Here is a 27,392-nt window from a genome sequence, read left to right on the forward strand (position 1 = left end):
GTTTGCTTATTACCTCGGCTATACGGCTAATTGTTTTGTTCTCCGCTGTTTGTTTTCTTTTGTTGTTCCAGTTGGCGAGATGTTTCAGAAACGTGTGACCAGATGAATTCAGAGTGAAATTTGGTGTAAAGTTTAAGAAGAGCTGATTGGTTCTGTGTTTTTTGTTTCTCACGACCTTCAGAACTGAACTTTACTGTAAACACTTCCCAGCGTTGTTATAAGGAGATTTTTGAGGTCTTCTGCAGCATTTTTCTTTCATTCCTGACATGTCGACAGCTCCTGAACGTGACGCTGTTCAGCTCTCAGGCTTTGCACATTTCTCCCTCTGCATGTGTAGGCACGTCAAAACACACAGCGTGGAGCGTATTAAATAACATGTTATGGGGTAAATATGTTCCTTTAGTGGAGATGATGCACCTGCAGAGGCTGAATTTGTTGATAGTATGTCACCTGGCAGAGACTTAAACACGCCGCTGTCATCGCGCCTGAACCTGCTGCTGTGAAATCACTGATTTACATTCAGCCGCATGTTACTTTGAATTTAAATCGAGAAGGAAAATAAATAAAAAGGTTAACAGTAAACCATGACATGAGAGCCAGAGAGCAGCACACTTTTCCTTTAACACATGCAAATGATCCAGTTGTAAACAGACTGAACGTGACAGAAGTCAAAACAGCCTCGACTGCAACACCAATGAGCTGTGTGTGTGTGTGTGTGTGTGTGTGTGTGTGTGTGTGTGTGTGTGTGTGTGCGCGTGTGTGTTACAAAGCTCCTCGGGCAACAACAGCAGCAGCAGTGGAGATGATCCTGTTTTTACAGTACGACATCGAATACGTGACAAGCAGACAAACACGATGAAGCAGAAGAAAATTTAAAGGTTTCAGTCAGCAAAGAGAAGCAGCGAGGGAGGGCGAGCGAGCTTAAACGATACAGGGCGAGAAGGAGAGAGAGAGGCGGGGGGGGGCGAGAGATGGGAGACGATATAGCGTAGGAGACGGAGAGACAAAAGAGGCGAAGAAACAAAGTGAAGAGGAGAAAGAATGGAGATGACATCCGTTACAGGAGAGCATAGAGATACCAACAGATGAACAAAGACAGAACGAGAGCACGACACTGTGAAAAATATCCAAAACACCGAGCTTCATTCAGCTTCTGCAGGGGAGGATCTCACATCTGACTTTAAACACAGCGCTTCTGTTTGTGTTGCCTCGAAGACGTCGCAGCGCTTTGGTTTGGTTTTTATTGTGTCATGAAACAACCCACAGAAACTCAAACAAACAAACAACGGGAGACACAAAAACACAAAGACGACCACACTGATCATAATAGCCATCGAAAAGAATGAAAAACACTGAGCTTAATGTACTGTACCAGTCCAGTCCACCGCTTCGGCTCCTGGAGGATAAATCCAACAGACTCTGAGCTCCTGACTTCTTCTTGTGACACTGAGATTTGTGGTTCCCAGGAAAAAATGTAAAATCTACTAAATTGCACATTCGTACAGACTTTCACGGTCCCCAGAGGATGAAGCCGACTGACTTTAGCAATAACCTGACTTTCCATCTCGTTCATCGTGAGGTCACCATTGAGGTTTTGTATAAAATGTCGTTACAGTCATTACAAACCACAAGCCACAAAACAGGCAACCGCAGTTCAAGTCCGTGGAGACATTTCCAGCTGGTTTTGTGGCAACCACCACCAGGTGATTTCAGGTGAAGGTGGACCTTTTCTGGAAACCAAAACTTTGGGTTTTTTTCACGGGAAGGCAGAACTTCTCCAGACGATATGTTGGTGACCAAAACCAGCTATTATTCATCAAAAGTCTGACCATCTTTAGGTGTTTTTGTGGCGCCAGAACCCGTTATTTTTCACGGGAAGGCTGGCTATCTCCAACTGTTTTCCTAACCCTAACCAAGTGTTTTTTCTGCCTAAACCTAACCAGAGCATGAACACAGTGTTGTGACAACAGATAAATAGAAACTTCAACTTGAACGAGCTGTTCTCCTGGTGGTCATCGCATCTAAACCACGCCTGCAGCTGCACGACCACAACAGATCTGTTCTGCTGGCAACTGATACCGGACTGGCAACTCCGTCATTGTAGACGCAGACGCAGGTTTTTAGACTAAAGGGTTTAGAATAAAGTCTTTTTTGTTTTCCAGTTAAATTTCTTCCAACTGAACTGGTTGATTACAGAGAGCTTCAAACGACTCCTCGCTTTCTGTGTGTGTGTGTGTGTGTGTGTGTGTCTGTGTGTGTGTGTTTGTGTGTGAGAGAGAGAAAAATAAATGGCTTCGGGATGAAATGGAGTGCAAAGCGGCAGACGAAACATTACTTTATCATTTTCCTTTGTTCTCACTCTGCTCTCTAAACCAACAAAGAAGATGAACAAAGATGCACAAAACAAAAGTAAAAAGGAGTCAAAACCCGATAAAAACACATCGTAAGTGCATTTTTACGACACATCCGATGATATTTATGACTTAATATGCTGTAGAGCATCACACTATGAAGCTTAATGTTGTTAGCTGTACAGTCTGTCTTTCTGCTGCACGCCAGCAGCAGCCTGAAGGGAACGTTCATCCACGCTGAGCAGAGAGAAATGCGAGTCTGCGGCCACTTCCTGGAGGAAATTAAATGAAACGACACATTCTTCAGTCAGCCAACGGCGTCGCAATATTTACACTGAGCCTTTTCAGCTCCATCATCACAATGACCCCATACAGCCGTGTGATTGGACAGTTAGAGGGCGAGTTCAACCACATTACAAAAAACAATATTTTCCCACCTGCCGGTCCATGCAGATAGTTTCAGTTTAGATATCATGTGATTTCTGCTGCCGCTCAGATACGCTGGAGGTCAATGGAAGTTCAGAGATTTGAAATATGAGGAAAGACCAATGACGTTTCATTCACCTCCGTTGTATTGGGGTGGAGGCATTTCAGAGATGGATATTTCAACACTGCAGCCCATAAAACCAAAAGTACACTTTATAGCCAAACGTTTGCATGTCTCTCAGCCCAGCCACAGGATATAATGCTATTATTTAAGTTCTGCAAACCACAGACACATCTGAGATTGACATTTTATGCTCACTAGTGGACCAAAACAGGTATTTTAGGTGAAACCACGATGTTTCCTAACCCTAACCCTCAAGTCTAAACCTGAGCAGAGCATAAGCACAGGGCTGTGACAAGAGAAATAGAAAGCTGAACCTCAACAAACAGACAAACCTTAATTTTCAACTTATCCGACTCATCTGTGATTGGGCTGGGTTTCGAGGGCTGACACTGGGCCAAACATACGTCCATGGATGAACCGGCACTGAAGAAAACTTGTGAGAAGATTCAGGCAAGTTCTGAAGTAATGAGATTATTAAGTTGATTTCCGGACATTAATCTGCTGTATACATCAGGGGAGGAGTGAGTTTTATTTTCTGTGCGGTGATCAGGCACTAATTACTTTAAAGTACATTAACTGCCTCTCTGAGCCGTGTGTCACTGCTGCAGCTTCAGCTCTTTACCCTGTCGGTTCACCAGATCAGCCAGACGACACGATAACTTCTGACTCATTGTTTGAGAGCAGCAGCTTGACCCGTCAGTTCACCTCAGGCAGCGTCTTTCTCTGGGGTCTCCCCTCCTTCTACACCTCACAGGGCACAGTCACCTCTGTTTTAGAGAGTTGTGTTTCAGACTTTACGACAACGCTTTACTGAAATAAATAACAGCAAGAGGAACTTTTCTAAAGTCTTAAGTGAGAGAGTATCAAAGTTTAAGAGCTGCAAATTTCAAAGTCAGTCTCCTTTAAGCCTGCAGGGACGAACGAGCCTCGATCAGAAATCACACAGGTTTAGTGCTGATAAGAGGCGGTAGTGTTGGCGTCATCGGCAAGGTCAGCAGAAATCTGCCCCCCCCCGCTCCAACCTTATAATATAGGTAGGTAGATAGGTGTATAGGTAGGTAGGTAAATAGATGGCAGTTAATTATTGGTGGTGTGAACAGGTGTGTTTAGCTGATGTGTGCAGGTCATAAGCATGTGTGGCAGATGATGCACATGTGATGCATCACAGATGACGTCTAAGACATGTGCAGGTTGAATATAGTCAGGTGTTCACAGATGATTGGTGACAGGTGGATTAACTGGTGATGTACGTGGAGCACAGGTTTGCCTCCAGTCAGGTGTACAGGTGTGAGTCCAGATGTTTGTCATTACGGCGTAAAGTCAGTAAAATGAAGACACACTCAGTACTTTCTATCAACTGATTGTCCCGGACGTCTCTGCACTGCAAACCAGCAAAAGTGATTCTGATTCCTGACACACACACACACACACACACACACACGTACACGATCATGTTTGCCAGGAGATGCTCTGAGTTTATTCCTATCAGCTGTCTGTTAATTAAAACAGACAAAGGAAAACACTGGAGGAGATTCAGGGAAACAGATTTACTCTCTTCATCTGTTGATCTCTGTCTGTCGCTCTCTCACTCATTAATTTAACCATATGCAGGAGAAAATAGCACAGTATGTGTTCAGGCTGGCTGACAGCAGCGTCCACACACACACACACACACACACACACACACACACACACACACACACACACACACGCTCCCAGAGGACGCACTTCATCCCCTTTACTCACATCTTAACCTCGACCAGTTAAGCTCACAGCTTCATATCTAACCATCAACAAAGTCAAGTCAGTTTTATTTATGAAGCCCAGAATCGCAAATCGCAATTTGCCTCAAGGGGGTTTTACACTGTGAGCAGCAGCGAACACCCTCTGTCCTTCGACCCTTTGATTCAGATCAGGAAAAACTTCCCCCAACAAACCCTCCGAGCGAAAAAACCTCCAGAAGAGCAGCAGAAGAGAAATCCCTCTCCGGTGACCGACTGACATGCAAAATATGTTGTGTGTACAGAACAGATCAGCAAAAACATGACGATATCTCAACACAGTCGGCAGAATAAATGATGGCAATGTTACGTATCTGCAAATGATGGATATGTTGAAACTAAAAAGTATATTTATGCGGGCAAACCTTATTTGTTTTGGGTCCATTTTTCTATTTTATGTTTGTGCTTATGACCTAGTTAGGAACAAAAAACACTTTCGACTTCCCATCAAAAATATCTGGCTTTGGTGGATCCATAAACAGGTCCTAAAAGTTCTCACGGCAGGTCCAAGGTCTCGACAGAGCTGTCAGAGGTCCTTGACTGGGTTCTAGAAGTTCTTGTGGCGGTTTCATTAGAAGAGTTAATGAAGAGATCTCAAGAGTCCTTGAAGGTTTTAGGGAGATACATACTAAGTCAGAGGCAACTGAATTTCCTGTTGCACATGTTTCACCACTCATCCAGCAGCCTTCTTCAGTCCTTTGATTTGACTTGTGTTTGAGGAGATACTTTATCACCTGGATGACTCAGAATCTTCACAAACACATTCAGTTCAAGAGGAATCTGATGTTTCTATAAAAGCCTTCTTGCTTTCTGCACTTCAAAGTCAGAAACAAAGATGACTGACAGCTCAGCGAGAGGTGTGTTCTTCCAATTAGGAGTAAGAGCCGTCCTGCTGATGTGTTAGAGATGGAGATAGATCCGTCAGTCATCTGTTTTACAGCCTGCTGTCACAAACCCGCTATTATTAGTGCAGCTGATGTAGTGTCAGTTGTTCCTGGTTACAGCTCTCCGACTGGTCGGAGTAGTAAAGCAATGTCCTCACCCTCATGACTGGAAAGTGAAGTGTCGTAGTTCACTAAACATTTCTGGAGCTTCACAGTAAAACAGAGTTGCAGCATTCTGCTAAACAACTGAAGCAGCTGGAGACTTCAACAGAAAAACAACCAAAAAAAACCATCAAATGGCTCCAAACAGCTCATCCGACGTAATCAAAGTCTTCCAAAGCCACAAGCTTGTTACACCTTTTTCAAGCAGAAATCTTCACTGTAGCTGCTAAGCTATTAGCTTAACCGCACATCGAGTGTGTAAATAGCATCTTTTCAAATAAGTCCAGAGACTTGGATTACAGCTGACGAGCTATATGAAGACTTTAATTCACATTTTAAAAGTGCAATACGTGAGAATCAGCTGCCTTCTGAATTCATACTCAAAACAAACAAGGGACAGCATCACCAGAATAACTGCTAACTGCTGCTAACTGTAGCTGCTGTTAACTCAGTTAGCCGTGCAGCTAGCTATCCAGACTGCATGCTCAAAGCACCTTGGGAGTGGCATGGCTAGCTGGTTAGCATGCTAATGTCAAAACGTTCTGTTGCTAACTTCAGTTAATGTTTCTTACATATTGCACCTTTAAAACAAAGATAATGACTAGTTGTAACGAACTAAATACAAAATGTGTCTTTAAGAGCGAATTGTGTGAAAATATGAAGAAACCAGACTTCTCGTTTTATTGCCGTTAGCTGACAACACGTTACGGTTTGAAAAAAACGGCCTTGAGTTTGTGTCGGTCGATCGATAGTGTTTGAAACATTTAAGAATAATTGTCCGTTGTGTATCGATTACCTCGATGCGTGACCTTCCTCCTCCCCTCGCCGTAACAAAAGATACTGAGCAGTGACAGCCTTCACGCCTCACGCTTTCTGTCTGAGCTCATCTTAATAAACCTGCTGCTCTGATAACTGAGCAGACAGATTTAAATTCTGCTCATGATTCTTAGACATGAAACGCTTTCATTTCAAAAAACAAAAACAAAAAAGGAGTTTGGATGTCAGAACAAAACAAGTGCACAAAACCCTTGAAAATACGTTTTACAGGTTTGTGTTGAATGTACACTTGGTCCTCACAAGGACAGAGTACACACACACACACACACACACACACACACACACTCTCTCTGTTGTGTGTGTGTGTGTGTGTGTGTGTGTGTGTGTGTGTGTGTGTGTGTGTGTGTTGGAGCTGTCAGGCTGTGTGTTTTTCTCTGCAGTGTTTTGCTTTAAAGTGGATAATTTATTACTGCAGACCATGTTTGCATAGAGTTCATTAGAATACAAGGAGCCATAAATCATCTCATTGTTCGCTCGCTCTCTACCTGTCTCTCTCTCTCTCTCTCTCTGTGTGTGTGTGTGTGTGTGTGTGTGTGTGTGTGTGTGTGTGTGTGTGTGTTTTATATTTGACTCACGCTGGCGTCCTTTCAACCACAGTTGTGTCTGGTCTGCGTTGACCTTTGCCCGCTGACCTCCTGGCTGTAGGTTGTGATTTAGTTGATCTGGGGAGTCTGAAAAAGTTTTTAAAAAGTCGGAAACTGTTATTTTTTCATTTCATCCACCGTGTTTGGTCGGAGTGAGAGCTCAGAGCACCGGAGATATGTTGGTGTTCACGCTGCACTGCACCTGTTCACAATGTTTACAACCATAATTCTTACGTGTTTCAAAACTAAGAGTCGTTGTGTTGTTGTTTCCTTGAGGCGAGGGATGTATCGCTTGTTCCTATGACCTCATCATTAGCTGCCACTGTATCTTACGCACTGGTCCTTTAAACAGGAGTGAACAGTCAACTCATGACTAATCTGCCAAGACAAATATTGAAATACTGAAAATCTGTTCACATGCAAAGCTTTACAGTGTTTCTGACAGGCTGACAGTTTGCGTGCGGTGTTACTGGCAGTTGGCACTTAGTGTGATGCCGTGTTGTGTGACAGTGTGACAGCGTGGCGTGTGACGGACAGCCAGTCAAACAAAGGTTCATGAATAACTCTCGTACAGTTTATGATGTTTACGCTGCTGTAGGGTCGGGAGGGCTGAGGTCAGCAGTCACATGTCTGCAACCTCCATCAAAAACCTGAACTACAGTCACTGACGTGGACACAATTGTTCATTAATCACTTTCCTTTATGATTTATCAGGAAATGTGATTTCTTAACTTCAAGAAAATATATACATTGATGTGTATCATCATATTTTTTTAGTAACGTAAAGTCTATGTGTGGGAAACACTAAACTCTATCATGTCCATTGAAAAGAAATATCACCAATGAAAACCATGCGGTCGTATTCCTGTTGTCGAGCTAGCAATAAACACGCAACGTCTGGTTACCTTTTCAAAATAAAGGCACTTTTTTATGCTAAAAATAACAACCTCCTTCAGAGAGTCACCGTGGACTATCGGCTCCACTTGGGACTGTGGGTGAAAGGCCTATGAATGAAGCTGTTAATGGAAACGCACCAGGTTCACATTTTGATTTTTGTTCTTTTTTGTGAACTTTCAACAGTCTTCTGCACACGTTGGCTTGAGACTGAGCTGACTGAGTCTGTGTTTAGAGAGTATTTTTGTGGCTCACTAAGGTTCTTTGGTTTTCCATGTTCACCATCTTAATTTAGCGTGTTAGCATGCTTAAATATTCTCATTAGCATCAAACACGTACAGTAGAGGCTGCTGGGATTGTCATTATTGTTGCAGGTATTTGGTCATAAACCAAAATGGAGGAAAGGTCAGATGTTGGCCAAAGCCTACAGGTTTCATCCTAAGGGGACCATGAATGTGTCATCCATCCAGTCATAGTTCAGATATTTCAGTCTAAACAAAGAGCTCTGCAAACGGACAAAAAACAACTCCTTCCTTTACTCGCGGCCAAACTTTCACCAGAATATGTTGTTTTTTAGTCATATTTATATTAAATAAAGGATATTTTTTAAAAAAAGCACAATTAAAATAACGTTTGTTATTCGTCTCTTCAGAAATCTGATGTGAACTATTGAGGAAAATATTTTTTCAGATGTTTTATTGAGCTGGACACAAACGTCTGCTCACAGCCTCCTCTGCTGCTGAACTGAAGGACAGGAGGGTTTAATCAATAATAATGTGTGAGAGGAATACAGTTATATTTAGCTTAGTGTGTGTGTGTGTGTGTGTGTGTGTGTGTGTGTGTGTGTGTGTGTGTGTGTGTGTGTGTGTGTGTGTGTGCGTGCGTGCGTGCTTCCTCCTGCTCATGTCCGAGGCTAATTAACAGACCATAAACAAACATCTAACACCCTGAATGTGTGTGTGTGTCGATGTGTGTGTGTGTGTCTGTGTGAGGCTTATTAGTGAGGCTGAACACACTCCTGCAGCCAGAACACAGTAGGCGATCCCACACACACACACACACACACACACACACACACACACACACACACACACACACACACACGCACACACACACCACGCACTGAGCTGCTATAATGAACCACAGTGCTGCTACACTTATGCTCCATGTAAGGGTGGAGCTGTGTGTAATATATCGCCTCGTGTGTTATATGTTGGCACAAAAACAATCACACATTTGTTTGTTTTCTGATTTTAATGTAATTTCTTCCGGCTTGATTCCACATAAATCACATCCTCACATCATGTGACTCCACCAGCGTGATGTGTTGAGGAGTTAAGAGCTGTACGGAGCCATTTTATGTGTTCTTGGTTGTTCCTCCGTTTTAAATCGAGTCTCCAGCTGCTTGTGGATAATGACATGACATGATAATGATAATAGTTTTCTATTTTCAGATGAACTCATCGTCTATGAAAACACAAAGAACGGTGGTAAATCAATATTATTGTTTATCGACTCTCACCGTACAGTTTCCATTCTGCCAATTCCAAGCAACTTGTGATTTATATATCGTCCTGCTGCCACAACTGCTCAAGAGAGACTCAGAGAAGTCCCCGACACACTATCTCTTCTGTTTGTTTTATGAAAACTACATGAGATTTGTTGGCAATAAGGAAAATATAGACTAACAGCAGCCTCATCCTATAAATAATACAAATACTGTTCAATCCAATGCACTTTTGTCATATTTAATTTAAGGTAAAACGATCATTTATTTATGTTGTTTATACGTTTATATAGTTGAGTTGCTGTAGGGTCGTGTTGTTGTGGTTTATATGACTGTAGTTCAGTACAGTATTTAACATCCAGCGTTATAATGAGGATTTAACCTGAGACTCACCAAACCTCCTCCTGTCTGTCTCTCCTCAGGCTGAACTGTTTTGTTTTTGTTTCTATTTAATTGACAGGACGCACTGAAGCACACCGAAAACACACACACACACGCACACACACACACACGCACGCACACACACACACACACACACACACACACACACACACACACACACACACACACTCAGGCACAAACTCTCGCTTACACTGAGCTGTGTAGTTTTGTTGTTGTAAATCAAAGGTTTCATGGTTGTGACAGATTGGTTTTGCCAGCTGGCTTTATATAGCAATTTAAACATCACACACACACACACACACACACACACTCTCAGACACACACGTAGTGAATAGTGGGAGTGCAGCAGAACTGTCAAGAAAACAAGAATATAAAGAGAAACGATCAGAGTCACGGAGCTGAGCAAACTAACTGTCTGTCTGATAAACTGTCTCGCTGCACAACTCTGTCTCATCGCTAACCTCCTCCCCCCTCGTCTGCTCTCAGGTCACAGAGCAGCGTGTCACCCGAAATTCAGCATATCAGCTTCTTCTAAATGTGCATTTTTTTATTAATAATAATCATTTTACAAAAGTGCAAAAGTATAAAACATCTTCTTGCTTTTGGTGCGTGAATATTGAATGCTTGAGTTACCGACAGCAGGGCGCTGACGCTCAGAGGTCAGAGCTTCTTGCCAGCATGCGAACGCACCACAGGGAGAGGCTTTTCAAGCTTATTTGCACTTTCAGCAGCAATATCAATGATAACATTGGTGTGGATCATCAGACCTGCCAGAGTTGTGAACACCACGTGGGAATCAGTGATTCAGTCGTGTTGTTTACGACAAAGAAACGCTGAGTTAATATGACGATGAGTTAATATGTCGCCTGCTATTCTGTGACCGTGAAAAGCAGCGGTTCCTCTCTCGGTGGATTTGTCATATGAAGGTTAAAGTTTGCCATTTTGGATATTGGGGCCTTCACAAAATTAGACATTTTCCAGAGTCAATTTTTCATGGAGGCAAAATTTGTTTTTTAACCTTCATAGATGACAGATCCTCTAAAAACAAACCTCCCAACCCAACTGTGTCCTTCAATCTGAAGTCCCAGAGAGTCCGTCAGTCGCACTCCCTCGTCCCATCTGCAGCTGTTACAACTAATCTAGTCCAGAACTCTGCAGCTCTTAGCATGAAAGCAGACGGCAAGAAACAAATGTGACAGAGTACTGAACTCTGCAGGCTGATCCAGCTGGTACAGTCGTTCTATAGTCTCTCATCCCGAACTGGTCCAGGTGTGCAGAGTTTCATATCCCCGGTCCAACTGTCCCAAAAGTCTGAGGAAAGGCCTTCAGCTCACATTGAACTGGTCCAGATCTCTGCAGCAAGTCCATTAGACCTGATCCTACTCATACAGACCTCATCCGGATGCAGAAGGCTTCTTATCTCAGGTCCAACAAGTTCAGAACTCTGTAGCTCTTAGCAAGACTCTTCAGACAGGATCTTATCTCAGGTCTAAGTTGTCCAAATGTAGTAAAGTTCTTGGTACTGCTACAAATTCGAAAAGGTCCTGAAGTCTGCAGGCTGATCCAGCTGGTCCAGTCATTCTGTAGTCTCTTTTCCCAAGTGTAACTGCCCCAAGTGTGCAGAGTTTCTTATCCCGGATCACATTGGCATATAATTCTGAAGCAAGGCCTCATGCTCACATTGAACCGGTCCAGAACTGTGCAGGAAGACTCTAAGCCCTGATCTTTGTCATGTAGATCCGACTGATATAAGGTTTTGTCCCAGGCCCAACTAGTCCAAATGCAGTTCAGTTAAACTGGTCCAGGTGTAGAGAGGTTCTCCCTGGTCCAACTGGCCCAAAAGTCTGAAGAAAGGCCTTTAATTCATGTTGAACTTGTTCAGAACTCAAGCAGGTCCTTTTAGGTCAGATACAGCATGGTTATTATCCTGGGTCCAACTGGTACAGACTTTAATAGTTTCTTATCCCACCTTGAAATGGTCCCGTTGCAGTGGGGGTTTTATTTCAGCTCCTGTAAGTCTGTAACTCTGCAGCACCGTTATCTAAAATCAACTCTCAAAACTTCCTACCATTTGGCCAGTGGCCACTGTTAAATCCCCAACCTGACAGTCACACAAAGATTAATTAAGCATGAAGCTTGGGAGATTTTTATGCGGCTGTTGTTGATACTGTTAATTTGAAATTCACCCAGTCGGGGGTGAACACACTGTGGAAGCCTTTATAGTTTCACAGATGTGTAGATGTAAACAGTGTTTGTGCCAAGTGACAACCAAGACTCGCATCGCGTTGGTTGTCGTGGAGCTGTGAGGAGCTCCATCCAAACAGAAAGTGAATATCAGATTCAGTCCCTCAGCTGAAGAGAGAGGGATGAATATTTATCAGTGAGGGTCAGATGGAGGGAGGAGAGGAAGAGGAGGATGATCAAAGGCACAGATCTGCTTTGTTGTGCGAGAGAGAGAGATAAAGGAAGAGAGACAGAAAGACAAGAGAGGTAAGGAAGCAGAGGATGGAGAGGTTTGTCTGTTGGTCCTCTAGTTTACAGTCAGTACATCATTGCATAATTAGCTTGGAAATTAGCATTATTTTAAGGGTGTGAGCGACTGTAATGTAATTTCTAAAAATAAAAAAGTAGTCCATTACACTGCTGCAACACTGCACACTGCAGTTTTCCCCCCGAAACTGTTTGTTGTCTCACTAGGAGGTTCCCCCCGGAGGATCCCTGGAGGAAGACGCCGGCAATACTGCTGCTACAAATATGATCTATACGTAACACGCTGCCGATTTAACGGCATTAAGTGGTTTTTGACCACTGGGGCTTAAAGCAAACAGAGAAAGAAACACAGCCCTGATATCTCCCTGGGTTACAGACGTCCCTTCTCTCTGATTTGTGGAGGTTATTGAAGCCGTGTGCACTCAGGGAGCAGGTGTACAGCCACCACTCGGGCCTGAAGTACCTCCAGTGTGTGTTTCGAGGGACAGATGAGAGAGTCATGTTTGATTAAAATATTGAAGAAGACGCTGGTTTTGAGTATCAATCAGAAATAATGCAGTGAAAGAGATTTATTTTTGGTTATGCTACAAGATACACAAACCTGCACTCTATGTCTCTCATCATGAGTATGCACATCATGGACATCCGGCTCCTGAAGTTGTGTTGTGAGGTTTATGTAACTGTGCTACTTGAATGTTGGAAATAGTCTTTACATAGCCAACAGCTTTGTCAGATATTCCTGCTAACCTGTTTGCATCTAATGATTCACACTTCCAGCAGACACGGGGAACATTAACGTCCCACAAATGTCCTGAATGAATTTAACAGCAATATTGACCGTTTTGTCTTGTTTTGGAAAAAGAAAATGTTCAATGTACACGCTCAGTCACCCAAAAAGCCACCAACAAGGGATGACTGGTGCCACCGCAACAACTAGGGCCACAGATGCTCGCCGACATTGGCCGACATTGGTTGTGTCAGGCTCTGCTCGATGTTCCACCGTCTTAACGAGCTGCTTGAAAACTTTGCTTGGCTCCTGTTTGATGCAGAAAAGGAAGAGTTCGAACCTCCTTCTGGGAGCGGTGACCCCTCCTGGTGTTAACCCGACCCAAACAATCCCAGAAGCGAATGCTGTGTGTGTGCGTGCTGACAGGGTTGAGTTTCTGCTCAGCATTCATCCCTTCGTCTCTGGTATTTTCTTGTCTCTTCCTAAATCTTCACAGGAGACCTCCCTCCGTCTCACTGTTTTCTGACTCATCGTTATTCTCCCTGATGTCGGACTTTTCTCCCCCAGAATCCTCTGCCTCAGCGGTCTTTCAGTTCTGCGTCGTTTCCCTCTTGCCCCGCCCATGATGCACGCACATAACCATGGCAACGGCAGTCACCACACAGCAGAGATGTCCTCCCGACTGGAGGCTCTGTTTGGTTTTAATGAGGCTGAAAGTGGATGAGAGATGACAGCTGAGCTAATGAAGACAAGCGAGGAGTAGAAGTGTTTTGTATAGACTACGGAAACTCGTCTTTTTTAATTATCAGAGACGTAGTAACTAGGATTAATTCTTCTCATTGAGTCTGTCAAGATGAAACCAAAAGTCTCTCCAGTGTAAAATTAATTATATTTTCTATTTGTCAGGAGGCCTCGGCGTACTGTAGCTGCATGAAACCGATCTCGCTGACCCACTTCTGACGGTAACAGCCGGCTGGATGAAGCCTGAAATCCTCTCAGAGCACGAGAACAGAACTCAAATGTAAAGTGTCATGTTTAATGAAAGTGGAGCTCAGCAGCAGTTAGTCTGATCCAGAGACAAATCAAAGAGGAGGAAGTGATTTTACTGCAGAGTGGAGACGCTTACTAACCACAGTGTATGACTGTCTTTATATTGCTGACCGGAGGTTATTGCTGCGTGCAGCGGCAGGGAACCGTCACAAGCAGCCATTTCACTGAATTGTATGAGTGGTTTGAGGCGACACAGAGTTGTTGTGAGACATTCAGTTATAATGTTGGAGCGACCTTCAGCTTCCACCTGTTGAATGCCATTCTGGGCTCTTATTTTGAAAAGGATGTCTGATTAAGCCACTTCATCAGCCCGCTGACAGAGGATGGATTAATATGTAAATGGTGAATATGCGCAGGGTTTGGCTCGAGGCCTCTTCTAATATTAATATTGTTATTTCGGTCTTGTACACACAACATATTTTGCATATCAGTCAATCCTGGAGGACGTTGTACTTCCTCTTTTTTCTCCTTATTAAACATCTTTTAGGGAGTTTTTTCTGTATCTGAATCAAGGCTCTTTGAATGGAGAATGTTGTGTGCTGTACAGATTGTGAAGCCCTCTGAGGCAAGTTATCATTTGGGATTTTTGGGTTATATATTATATAAATTAACTTGACTTGACTTGACCTCGTCACTCCCCACTCCAATAACTTGATTTGTTGGAGGGGGGAGTGACGATGATAACTTCCCCCTCTAGGGACACCGACTTTGCCTTCAGGTGAATGTTAGGCTTTTTGAAATGCTGTATGAACAGCAGCAGCAAGTCTTGGGGAAGAAGTGTTAATCAGAAGAGAAAGATCTTCACCGACTGATTTTAAATAAACAAACTCTAAACTCTAACTAAACTGAATAAACAAACTGACCTTAAAGGACAACACAATGTATACTATTTTACTTTGTTTATTGTTTACAGGAAGTTTCCTTTTTTTAATTTGGCGACCTCTGCTGACAAAAGACTACAGTGTTGAAACTCAGTCTGACCTCGATACGTTGAAATCCGACCCGCTGAAAGGCAAAAAGAAGTCTTCTCCGCGATGTAACAACGTATTAGATTGAAAAAACGTTTGTCTAAGTCTTCTGGACCGACAAATCACAGAGTCCCAATGCTATGCTAGCAATTTGTTACGGTAAAGCAACTAGGTGAGGTTTAGGCGAAGATCATGCTTTTCGTCCACAATTAGAAAGATTCAGTTAATGTTATGGAACAATCCTCGTACTTACAAAAGTCACTGACTGTCTGTTTTGTAACAGGAAATGAGCAGTGATCTCAGATGTCCCTTTGAACTGTCCATCCACCTCATCCTCCTCCCTGTGATGAGTTTCCCAGACTTGTCCGCTCTGAGACTCACGGAGCTGTCCAAACCCAAAATTCATCCAATGCACCAGGGGCCTCAAGCTGACTTTTTGCAGACTCCCAGAGAGTCCACTTGGGGTGCAGACTTCACCAGACTTCATGGATTTAATTACCAATAATTCAGTGCAATACGGACATGACATAAAAGAAATTACTATGAATGTGTAAAACAGTTATTTAATTAAGATGTTACTTGAATCACGTAGGCCAGAAATGATTTTCTAGCACATCAAGCTACAGAGATATATAGACGTCCTTCCTCCTTCAATCCAAGACAAGAACTCCTGGGAAGTGCCAGGATCTTGCAAGGGTCACGTTTTCAGCATCTCCATCCTCAGTGGTGCAGTAAAAGAAATATCTTTAGAGAAGTAAAGTGTGAGTTTAAATGCCATAAAATTGCAGTTATACTTCCTGTTTGTCCGATTCTATGAGAGATTTTTCAAAAGTTTCAACTCCAAAATGAAGAAGAGGAAATGGTCACTGATGTGTTAAATCACAGTTTGAAGTTGTGCGATCCATCTCCACCTGCCTCGAATCAAACTAAACTTTTATAAAAAAGAGAAATATATTTTTAAAAAGGCAAAAGTTTGTTGTTTTAAAACGAGTCGTGCAGGTTTTCAGACCATCACACGGACTGAGCTCTTGAACTTGACACTTCTCTCAGTTGAAGTATCGACCTCACACACCTCATCAAGTGAGAACAACTTCATCTGGAAGAGTTTTGTATTTCAGAAAACTGCAGCAGCCTCAACTGTGACTGCAGCTACTGCCTCGGGGAGTTGAACCAGCGCCTATTGAGCCAGGCAGCAGCTGAACAGTCTGCCAGCTCCCATAGGGTGGTCGGTTTGAATCCCTGCCCAGACACTCGAGCTGCCAGAGAGAGTGGAAGAAGTTTGTATGCATGTCTGGATCCCTTTGCGTCTACAGGCACTGAAGACATTTTCTTTACAGACTGAGCAGGTTGATAATGCTGAGGTGAGATTATTCTGTCATTTAAAGATCAAATTAAATCAGTGTAACAAATTACATCAGAATTTAACGGTACAATGAGATATATGACTGAATCCAATTAAAATTTTGATTATATAAAAAAGCAGTGGTCAATAGAAAAGACTTAATTCAAAGAAAATTAAATATTATATATAACTTCAATTAACCTTCAGTAAAATCCATTAAAAAATTTTAAAGGTCCTGTTTTCAGTGAGTCTGCTGCATTAAACCTGTTCAGCCCACACAGTGCTGAAGAGAGGTCGCTGTCATGTCATCATATGTGATGGATAGTAAATATAGGAGGGAATAACATGTTTATAACATTAGATAAATAAGACGGTTGTACAGTTGCAGAGTTAATCAATCAATCAATTTAGCTGTGGTGCAGGTGCAGCGGCCGGTAGTTCCTCGAAATGATGCTACATTTTTGCCTTTTCTGTGTTTTTTCAACTTCACCATCATGGGAGAAGAAAGCGAGTGTTTTGGACTAAGAACAGCAGACTTCATGGCCCAAGAAGTCTTTACAGATACCTGTCTCCACCATAACATCCAGAACATCTTCACAGAGACCTGTCTCCACCTCAACATCCAGAACATCTTCACAGAGACCTGTCTCCACATCAACATCCAGAACATCTTTACAGAGACCTGTCTCCACCATAACATCCAGAACATCTTTACAGAGACCTGTCTCCACCACAACACAGAGACCTGTCTCCACCTCAACATCCAGAACATCTTTACAGAGACCTGTCTCCACCACAACAGAGACCTGTCTCCACCTCAACATCCAGAACATCTTTACAGAGACCTGTCTCCACCACAACATCCAGAACATCTTTACAGAGACCTGTCTCCACCTCAACATCCAGAACATCTTTACAGAGACCTGTCTCCACCTCAACATCCAGAACATCTTCACAGAGACCTGTCTCCACCACAACATCCAGAACATCTTTACAGAGACCTGTCTCCACCTCAACATCCAGAACATCTTTACAGAGACCTGTCTCCACCACAACAGAGACCTGTCTCCACCTCAACATCCAGAACATCTTTACAGAGACCTGTCTCCACCATAACATCCAGAACATCTTTACAGAGACCTGTCTCCACCTCAACATCCAGAACATCTTCACAGAGACCTGTCTCCACCACAACATCCAGAACATCTTTACAGAGACCTGTCTCCACCTCAACATCCAGAACATCTTTACAGAGACCTGTCTCCACCTCAACATCCAGAACATCTTCACAGAGACCTGTCTCCACCACAACATCCTGAACATCTATACAGAGACCTGTCTCCACCTCAACATCCCTGGTCAAGCTGTTGCACTTGACAGGTGGACCGTGTTCTGATCCAACAGAGAGCAGGACTTCAGGTGGACGACGAGAGGTGGACTCTGTGTTTATAACATCGATGCTTGGTGCTCACAGACAGTCAAAGTTGATGGACAGTGTTTCCCAGATGTCGAACTTTTAATATGAAGATACCGACAATATTATCATCACCATCTTGTTGCTGCTGCTCAAATTCACTATGTTTATGTATATTTGTATATAAATAACAGAATATGTGTTCTGTGTTTGTGTAGCATGAAGACGTTTACAATTCCACATTTCTGTCAGTGTACAAAGTCAAATATACATTTCACATGCCGCAGCCAACACTGACTACATGTCTGCGTCATTTTTTCCAAAAATATCTTTCTGCCCATCCAAAAGCTCCATTTTCAGCAACCGAAAACGCTGTTTACACGTACGGACGGCCAGAAAGCAGAGACAAGCTTTACTTTAAGACTCGTGTACGTGTGGACAGGGCCTTAAACACAACACACGTATCCACCCACGTGCACAGCTTCACTTCCTCTCTATTTCACCGTACACACTTTGATCAGCTGAAGGACAGTTTACTGCAGAAACACCGAAAGCTGCCAAATATGTGCACACACACACACACACACACACACACACACACACACACACACACACACACACACAGCACTGAGGTATGAAGCTGCAGTGTGTGATTTTTTTTTTCTTGCTTTAATGAAGGTTTGAAGTGAATTTGGAGGTAAACTTTTTTTTTCTAAGATCGTCAGCCATCCTCTCCGCAGCCGAGCATTCAGCCTCAGAAACAAAGCTGGCAGGGACGCACATTGTTCCCAAACGTTACACCGTTTTCATTCAGGCTGCGTTGCCAGGAAACAGCCTGTGTCCAAATGTATTACTCTGGTGGCCATACGTCTCACTATCAGCACAGTTCAGTCTACACTCCATTTTTTACGTGCTCCGCCTTTATTAAACTTCTCTGCTGCTTTACCCTGAAGAGGCTCCGAGGCGCCCAGAGAGAAGTCTGTCCAGCGCCGTCCAATCCGGTGGTAGCACGCCATATAAATGAGCGCCAGACTTCCACCTCCCCTCTGGTGCTGCTGACGAACGAGAGCGGCTTCATCGTGTCGGCACAGGACAGACGCTCGGCTGGCCGCCGCGAGTTTGGCGTCATCGGGCGGAGACAGAGTCAGTCCGCCAGGAGGAGCAGAAGTCCCTTCTGTCGTTATCCAAAGAGTGACTGTCTGGGTTTAATTACATTTCCACTTTTTCATTATCTCTGACAGTGTGTCTTTTCACAATAAAATAGTGTTCTCACTGCCTGTTGTTTCATTTTGAACGTCAGCCATTCTAACACGAACACTTGGATCTGAGGATGGGAATGAACGTCAGTGTCTGTTTTTCCGAGGATAATAGTTTTTTGTTCCGTGTTGGGAAAGTTGGATGTCAGATAGTTTATAGCATTAATTTTATGTTAAATATGGAATGATTTCAGTGAGGGAATCCAAACCGTCTGAAAACGTGTGAACCAGTTTGCTTCTTCAAACAAACCACCAGAATTTGTCTGCAGGAGTTTATACATCTTTTCAGATATGATAATTAAATCACCATGTCAACCTTATCAATGAATGTTCTCTCTGTGTGTTTCAGTGGTTTGGTGACCTGGTGACTCCGGTCTGGTGGGAGGACGTCTGGTTAAAAGAAGGTTTCGCTCATTTCTTCGAGTACGTCGGGACCGACTTCCTCTTCCCAAAGTGGAACATGGTGAGTAAAACCATTAAGTTTGTCTAACTTCAAACGGGGAACTCACATGTTTGCTCATTAATCTTTATTTAAACATTTTGCATCGTGTACACTGTAAACTGATTACCTCAAATTTCTCAGTAGACTCGTCATTTTAAGTTGTTTAAACTTTTTAGCTTGTGCAACTTAAAAAAAATTGTCCTCTTTACTTGTTTTGATAATTTACAGTGTGCCACTTTAAAAATTAACAACGTTATGGCCGACGTTAAAATACAGTAGCGTAGGTCTGCTGTATTCAGCTTACTGCTAACGTTAGCAGGTGTTGTGAACGATTCAGCCTTTCGGACTCGTGCTCGGTTTCGTCAACTTCAGTTTCAACGTGGCTGCTTGAATTAATCTCCTCCTGTTCTGCACTTCTCGTCCTAATGTTTGTTGTTGAACCTGTAATTTTACCTTCCTTTGCCATCTTACCATCACAGTTTGAGTTTAGCTCGTAGCTAACCATCGTAGCTAACCATGGGACATGCATGAACGTGACTACGTAGCAGGCTGAAACAAAAATATTACAGGAAATACAAAGCTTATTTTAAATTTCATTTCAGATTAAGTATTCTAATTTAAAACAATCCTGTTTTATTTTGAAAGGATTATATGTCAAATTTATTTTTCAAAATACATTTGTGGGAGACAATTTTATATATTTAATGTATTAGTATCTTTTCATCAATATGTCAATAAGCGAAGCATCCAAACTCACTTCTTTCTGAACTTTTATTACTTGAAGCTAAACGCTAACTGCTCACACTTTGAACTTTATCACCTCTAACCAGCTTTTTGATTTTCTTTTACGCTCTTTTTCAGGATTAATTAGAGAGACGCAGCTGATGTTTTACAGATTTGAACAGGCCCTGCGCTTTTCAGACTAAACTGTAAAATGATCTGATCTTAAAGTCGGTTTATTAGCTTCTCAGATGTTTAACCAGTGTAGATCAGATCTTCTTCAGCTCCGATCACTGAAGTGAAATAATGAAACACTGACGACATCTGCGTGCGCTGTGCTGTGCGCTAACTGCAGCCTTTCTCTCTGATTGTCTGATAATATGAGTCAGATATTTTATTCAAGGTGAACAGGAAATAAAGCTTTCAGTTCAGCATGTCGAAGTGCGTTCAGATATTCTCCACCTCCGTCTGTTCACTCATGAAATTTGATCTTTTTGTTTTTGCCCTGTGATGTTTTCAGGTGAATCAGAGTTTCAGCTCAAGGCTTCAGTCGAGCGTATATGAATTCATTAAAACCCTCAAGACACTAAATACAACACAGACAGAAAACAAGGCATAAACTGTGGATATCAAACTTAAAAACCTGTTTTTCAGAAGTCGAGGACGTCTCTGTGGACAGTTTTTATTGGCGGCTGTTGTTACTTTGGCAGAAATGATTCCCGATGGATGGAAACTGATGACAGCGATGGTTATATGGAGTAACTGGGACACTTAAATGGGCGCGCTGAGAACTTAAATAAAACCCCATTGTGTTGGAGTGGTGGCGGAACAAAACCGAAAATGTCAGACACCACAAAAGGACAATAGAGAAACATGTTTCTCTTTAGTAATGACCCTTTTTAAAATGTGGCACAAAGAGACAATGGGATGACTTATTTCAGGTGATGTCCCAATTATTTTCTGCACAGAAAAGGTTTAAATTTACATAAAAACCCTCCTGGATGAGTCACGAGCAGAGAAGATGAATACCTGATAAAAAGGCGAAGGTGCAAAGCCGTGGACATGAAAACTTAATGGATCCGTCTGCTGATGCTCTTTTATTCTCCTAATTGTTAAAAAATCCCTTGTAGAGTGTTAGTCAGTGTTGGGGGTAATCACATTACAATTACTGATCACGCGATGAAGGCCCCGTACACATGTACATGGGTATTTCTTAAAACAAAGCTTTTTATGCGTTTCGGCCTTCCTACGGGTTTTTGGAAAACCCCTTCCAGGGTGAAGATATTCAGAAACGCTGTTTTCTGGTGTTTATGTGTAGACAGGAAAACTGGAGTTTATTGGCTTGGCTAATTTATACTTTGTTTGGCAGGCTTCTGATTGGCCAACGTGGCCTTACGGTAGAGGTTACATCGCTATCTGTTGCTTTGGTGCACGCTTGACATCGGTCAGAGTTGTTACTCTTACGTTCTCTTACGAAAAACGACGTGCCTTTTCTCTCCTGATATCCATATCAAACCTATCTGCATGGGCTGTTGTGGTAACGACAGGCGTCGGTCACTGCTCACTAGGGGTCGACCGATATGTCTTTTTCAAGGCCGATACTGATTATTAGAAATCAAGGAGACTGAAAACTTAAAAACAACAGTAAATATGAAAACTAGTGAAATGGCTAGTAATGGTGACGTGTTACCGATCAGGTGTTGTTGTGTGAGAGGGTGTTGCATCAGAGCCAAAGCATGAAGCATAGCAGATTTTTGAATAAGTCTATTTTATCTGCGATCTGACAGAAAAATCACAGATACTGATAATTGGAAAAAGGCTGAACATCTGCCCGGGCCAATAATCGATCTACAACTACTACGTACGCTGATGACATGACTTTCAAACATGGAGGCGTGAGAAATGGAGAGCCCTCCAAGCAATCAACAATCAAGCCTCGGTTTATTTCAGCGTGGCACAAAAGATACTCTGAAATCTGATGTGAGCGTCCAGACTGAGACACATTTGTAGGAATCTGCTTTGAATCACATTTCAATCCCCCTCCAGGAAAAAATCTTTGTTTTTTTTGCTGTCCAGACTTCTTAAAATCAATCTGGATGTGCCAGACAAACAGATCTGGGCTGTTTGTCTGAATATAGCCGTCGTGCTGACTCTATAAGTAGGAACAGACCGTTTGAAAGACTCCTAATGAGGTATGACCACTGCTTAAAGGCCTTTAGTGAGAAACATGTCACATAAACTGGACTAGTCTACTATAGAGCCATGGGTTGGTTTGTTAAATCAAACACAAAGAGGTCCAGTTACAGAAAATGTCCTCAAGCAAACGTCCAGAACATCATCGTTTCTAACACTTGTTATTATTTAGATTCACTGTCATATCAGATATTTTATTTCATGTGATCTCACTTCAGATTTGAGGGTTTGTTTGCTCAAAACTGTGGAGCACGTTTTTAATAATAATGGCCACTGTCACAGATATGAGACATGCTGATACTGAACTGATTGAAAGCTCTGTCTTCGCTGTCTTTTTTCCCCGGCTGTCCTCTCTCCTCTTGTCTGTGTGTGAATCTGTCTGACTCGAATCACGACGCCGAAGCTGATACACTCAACTTCAACTTCATTTGTCCCCAAAGGACAATTGGTTCTGCAGCAAGACATAAAAACAGGGCATGGAAAATTAAATAGACAAAAAGACAAAATTCAAAAAGCCGGCTTATACACAGATTTAATCGGCTGAGCAGCATCACACAAGTGATTTCTAACACATGCCAGCCGTCTGTGAGTGTCCTGGGCTGCTAAAGCAAGAAGCTAGAATAGAAACGCTCCCTCAACATGTGATAATTCTCAGTGATTTATCAGTTTTAGGTCTGAACAGGATCGTGGTCCGCCCGTTAATGAGCTTGCAAAAGTCACATAATGAGAAGTTTAGGTGTATTTCTGTGGAAATGTGGGAATGAAACATTATGAGTTCATTTTAAGCCCATTGGTTTATAGTGAAGACATAAATCTTTCCCTAAAACAGCTGCTCACTGAGGTCACTAAGATTTTAACTTAAAGTACATTTGTTGGGGGTTATTTTCAGTGGTGGATGATCCATGTTTGGAGCTCTCGTATCTGAGGAAGGATTAAATCATTCTTCATAGTTTCTGTAAATTCTCCTCCTTCTGAGGATAAATGAACTCAGTGGGAACGTTCAAAACAAATATTCTTCTCTAAAGATCCGTCTGCTGCTCAGTGTCTGCACAGCATCTCTTTTCCGTTTACTGTGTATATCTTAAAATACCATTTGGACGCACAGTGTGTGCATAATAGGAAAGTTAAAACCGGCTGTTGAGGAGGAGGAGGACGTCCTGACTGCTCCTGAACTCTTCCACCGTCCTCCACTCGCACGGATCAATATCTGATTCCTCCTTTTTCTAAAAGTGTTTTCCTGCAGTTCAGCGGATCATTTTCAGCCCGGGGAAAAAACCTGCAGCAGGTAAAGTCACCGTTTTATTTTATTCTCCTCAGGTCGCCAAACAAATTGACGCAGTGAGTCAGCTCGAAACGCAATAAAATTAGAAATGAATTCTTCCTCAAATTTGCTCAAGAACTCCTCCCGACAGAGCGAACGCTGCCGAACTTTAAATTACAACACACACACACACACACACACACACACACACACACACACACACACACTTCCTGCTTTGTCTCTACCGGAGTACGTGGTGATTTACTTCCAACAGAGAGCGTCTTACACCACAACACCTTATCTCCCGCACGCACACAGTCTGTTTCCGAGCGACATGGCATTTTTAAATCCCTGTTACTGCGGTTCTGCTCGGCTGGACACTTTAATAGAAACAAAGTGTTTCTCCAATAACAGGCACGACGATGATAAAGCGTTCTGTCCGTGATAAAGCAATTTATTTATAATACCGGATTTTTATTTAAAAATCCGTTTTTCCATCAGCAGTGAGTCACGCTGCGCTGCAGGGAGGAGAGCGACACGCCGCAGAGAGGAAACGAAAAACAAATACAAATGTGGCGAAGAAGGAAAGAGCAGCAAACAGTTCATGTATAACAACCAATCAATCAATAATCTAATAAAGATAATAATCTGAACATCTGTGAGGGAGTCGAACCTGATCAAGGCCGACTCGTCGAGATATCTGAGCTTTTGTGCTCAGATATCTTACATGTGGTACACTGTGATTAAAAGTGCCACACAGCTAAAGAGAGTTCATTTGAAAGCATGTGTATAAGGAGTCTGAAGGAGTCTTAATGAATGTTACTGTCATTAAGTTTTATTTGGTTAATTATGTCACTGGTAAGACAAAGTAGACTTTGTTTAGATGTCTTTGTTGTGATAAACACAAACACAAACAAGTCATAACAGGTCTAATTATCAAAGTGTTGGCATTCATCTGTCAGGTGTAGCATCACCATCATCGTGTCACTGATCAAGGAATGTATCCAAGAACATTCACTCGTATCATGCTTAAGTACATTTTTGAGGTATTTTGTAACTGAGCTAGCGGAGCCGCCTCGTTAGTGATTCGTCGTTGGTCAAGCAGGTAGACCTGTTGTGGTGGAAATCCCTGCCACGCCGAGTCAAGCCGAGCAGAGCCAGGCCGGCAGGTGTGATGTTAAAACAGCGTTCGCTGACTCTGCCCCGGGTTGCCAGGAACCAAACCTTTATTCCCCGTCTTCTTCCCGACCAACCAGTGTTTGGCAGAACGTTTTAAAGCAGCCGTTTGTTGTGTGAGGTCGATTTCACACCAGGAAAATGAAAAATCAAATTTTTTGGCTTTTAGTTCAGGTCTGTTTCATGTTTACTGACTTAAGAACCGAACGAGAGCTGTGAACATGGAGTCACATGAACGCCTTCAGTGCTGGTAGCTGTCATATCGAATCATCAGAGGAAAATCAAAGGTGAGCGTGAGTCATGCTGCCATTTATTGAGCCTGATGGGTCCTTTTATTTATCTGATGGTCTCAAAGAGCCTCTGAAAAAATAATTGATTTGGAGCTGTATTAGTCACGGCTGCAGCCAGACCTCACATGTCATAAATACTGAACACACACACACACACACCAGACTCCATTTAGAAATCATACAAAATATGTGTTTATCTGCAGCAGACTATAGCACCACTCGGCCTGTACGGATAACTCACCTCTGTTTTATTTTAATAATTTTTAGAGCCTGTTTTATTTCCCTAATTCTATTTTACATGACATTCAAAACAAATTATGAGAATGGGACTTCTTCTACAGCGACGGTCCAACATTTTAATTAACTTTTTGTGACTCACCAAACACAAATACAATGTGTTTTTCTATTGTGAGCAAAGACCAGAACATTTGATTTGTATGGACACAATAGAGCCGTAATGAGGGGCGGACAGGGCGGAAATAACTTTACCTCAAAACAAACACAATTAACTTCTGCTGCACGGCACTTATTCACAACTTTTAAGGACTTGTACTTAAACTAAAATACTTTCTGCTTCTGCTTTCCGCTCTAACTTCACTGCGTTACAGAGAGAAATGTAGTTTAACTTACATGTAAGCATTGTTAAATCTTTGGGTCAACCTAAACTTTCTTGAGACTGATATAAAGTATTGGTTGTTGTTTTCATTGGATTTTTCGGGAACAGTCATGTTCAGCGATTTGCAACATCGCCCATAATGGTCTTTTTAATTGTTACAAGCCAGCACTCCAGGGGAAACGGAGAAGCAACGTAATGGATTTTGGCAAATAAGTTATTCATTGCAGGATTGATTGCTTCATAACTTAAGTTTACAAATGACAACAAAAGAGGCAGAACACAAGAGGAAAAGTGTCCTGAGGCTGTTGATGAATCAATAACAGGGTTTTACCTGCCCGACTCTAAACTGAAACAGAAAGAAAATAAACCCTCAGCTGATTGAAATTCCGACTACTTACCATCCAAATGAAAACACATTTGAAGCAACACCTCTGCTCCTAACGAGTCTGAGGCCAGATGTTTGACTGTGTGTGGGTGTGAATGTGGCTACAAGCAGGAAGTCAAGCTTCGTTGCAGATTCAGTACAATGAGGACAAAACAAATGCATAAGGATACGTTTCTTTTTATTTACAACCGTGGAGCAACGCATAGTAACTAGTGTTGCTTTTAAAAGTAATTACGTTACTGCGTTATCGACTGAGGAAATAACACGTAAGAGTACTTTAGAGTTACCAAAAATTACAGTCAAACCTCTTTGTGACTCGTTGCATTAAGAAATTTGGATATTGCACTTAGTCATATTGCGATTTTGATTATTTTGAAATTAATTGTGCCACCATTTTGTAGCCTTCTTTACGGCCCACAGTCGGCAACTCTGCAGCCTAATAATAGGAATGACAAACACAATATAACGTTTACATCTTTATTCTGCTGACAGTCTGACAGTGAGCTGGGCAGAGGCATGAAAACAATAAACAAGCACTTCTCCTCCAGGTACAACTTACATTTCACAGTGATATTGTTCTCAAAATAATATAATATTCAAAATAATGGGAATATTTCCATGAAGTTAACGCTGCCCTCTCTGCCCTCTCTGCCCTCTCGCTACGTTAAATTAGCTAGCTATGTGCACTGACACAACTGTAGGTTTACCTTCAGCTGGGACGCAGCAAATGCTTCAGGGATTTTATTTTATTTTGGTGGCGACAAAAGGAAAAAAGCAATTTTACAGATTACATTCATGAAAAACTAACTAAATAACGGATTACTTGAATTACAGAACTAACGCATTACGTTACGCGTTATAACGATGAGTGGCTCTCGAACAAGTTACCCTCAACGCTGGTAGTAACACAGTCTGAATCATCAGCACTGCTGCAGAGATCGCTCTCAGTTTAATAAAGATGTTAAACTGTATTGGATTTGTGTCTCCTGACAGCTGATGGATTAGTATTCAGTCTGAGAGTGAAACACAATGAGAGCTGTCTGTCATGCAAACCTGCTGTGTACATGAGGAGGAGACGAGCAGGAGGAGGGAGGAGCGAGGGGGTGGAAG

At 42.4% G+C, this 27,392-nt stretch overlaps 1 protein-coding gene across 1 annotated transcript in view; it reads left to right on the plus strand.

The window, feature by feature from the left end:
* The window catches only part of LOC311252642 (thyrotropin-releasing hormone-degrading ectoenzyme-like), a 169,774-nt gene that overhangs the window by 91,478 nt on the left and 50,904 nt on the right, over window positions 1-27,392 (plus strand). Inside the window, exon 6 of the mRNA XM_084345970.1 lies at window positions 19,549-19,662. Within this exon, the coding sequence (XP_084202096.1) occupies window positions 19,549-19,662 (114 nt within the window). The remainder of the gene's footprint in view (window positions 1-19,548; window positions 19,663-27,392) is intronic.

Source organism: Pagrus pagrus (genome assembly GCF_965226575.1).
Source record: "Pagrus pagrus genome assembly, chromosome: 23".
Taxonomy (NCBI): domain Eukaryota; kingdom Metazoa; phylum Chordata; class Actinopteri; order Spariformes; family Sparidae; genus Pagrus; species Pagrus pagrus.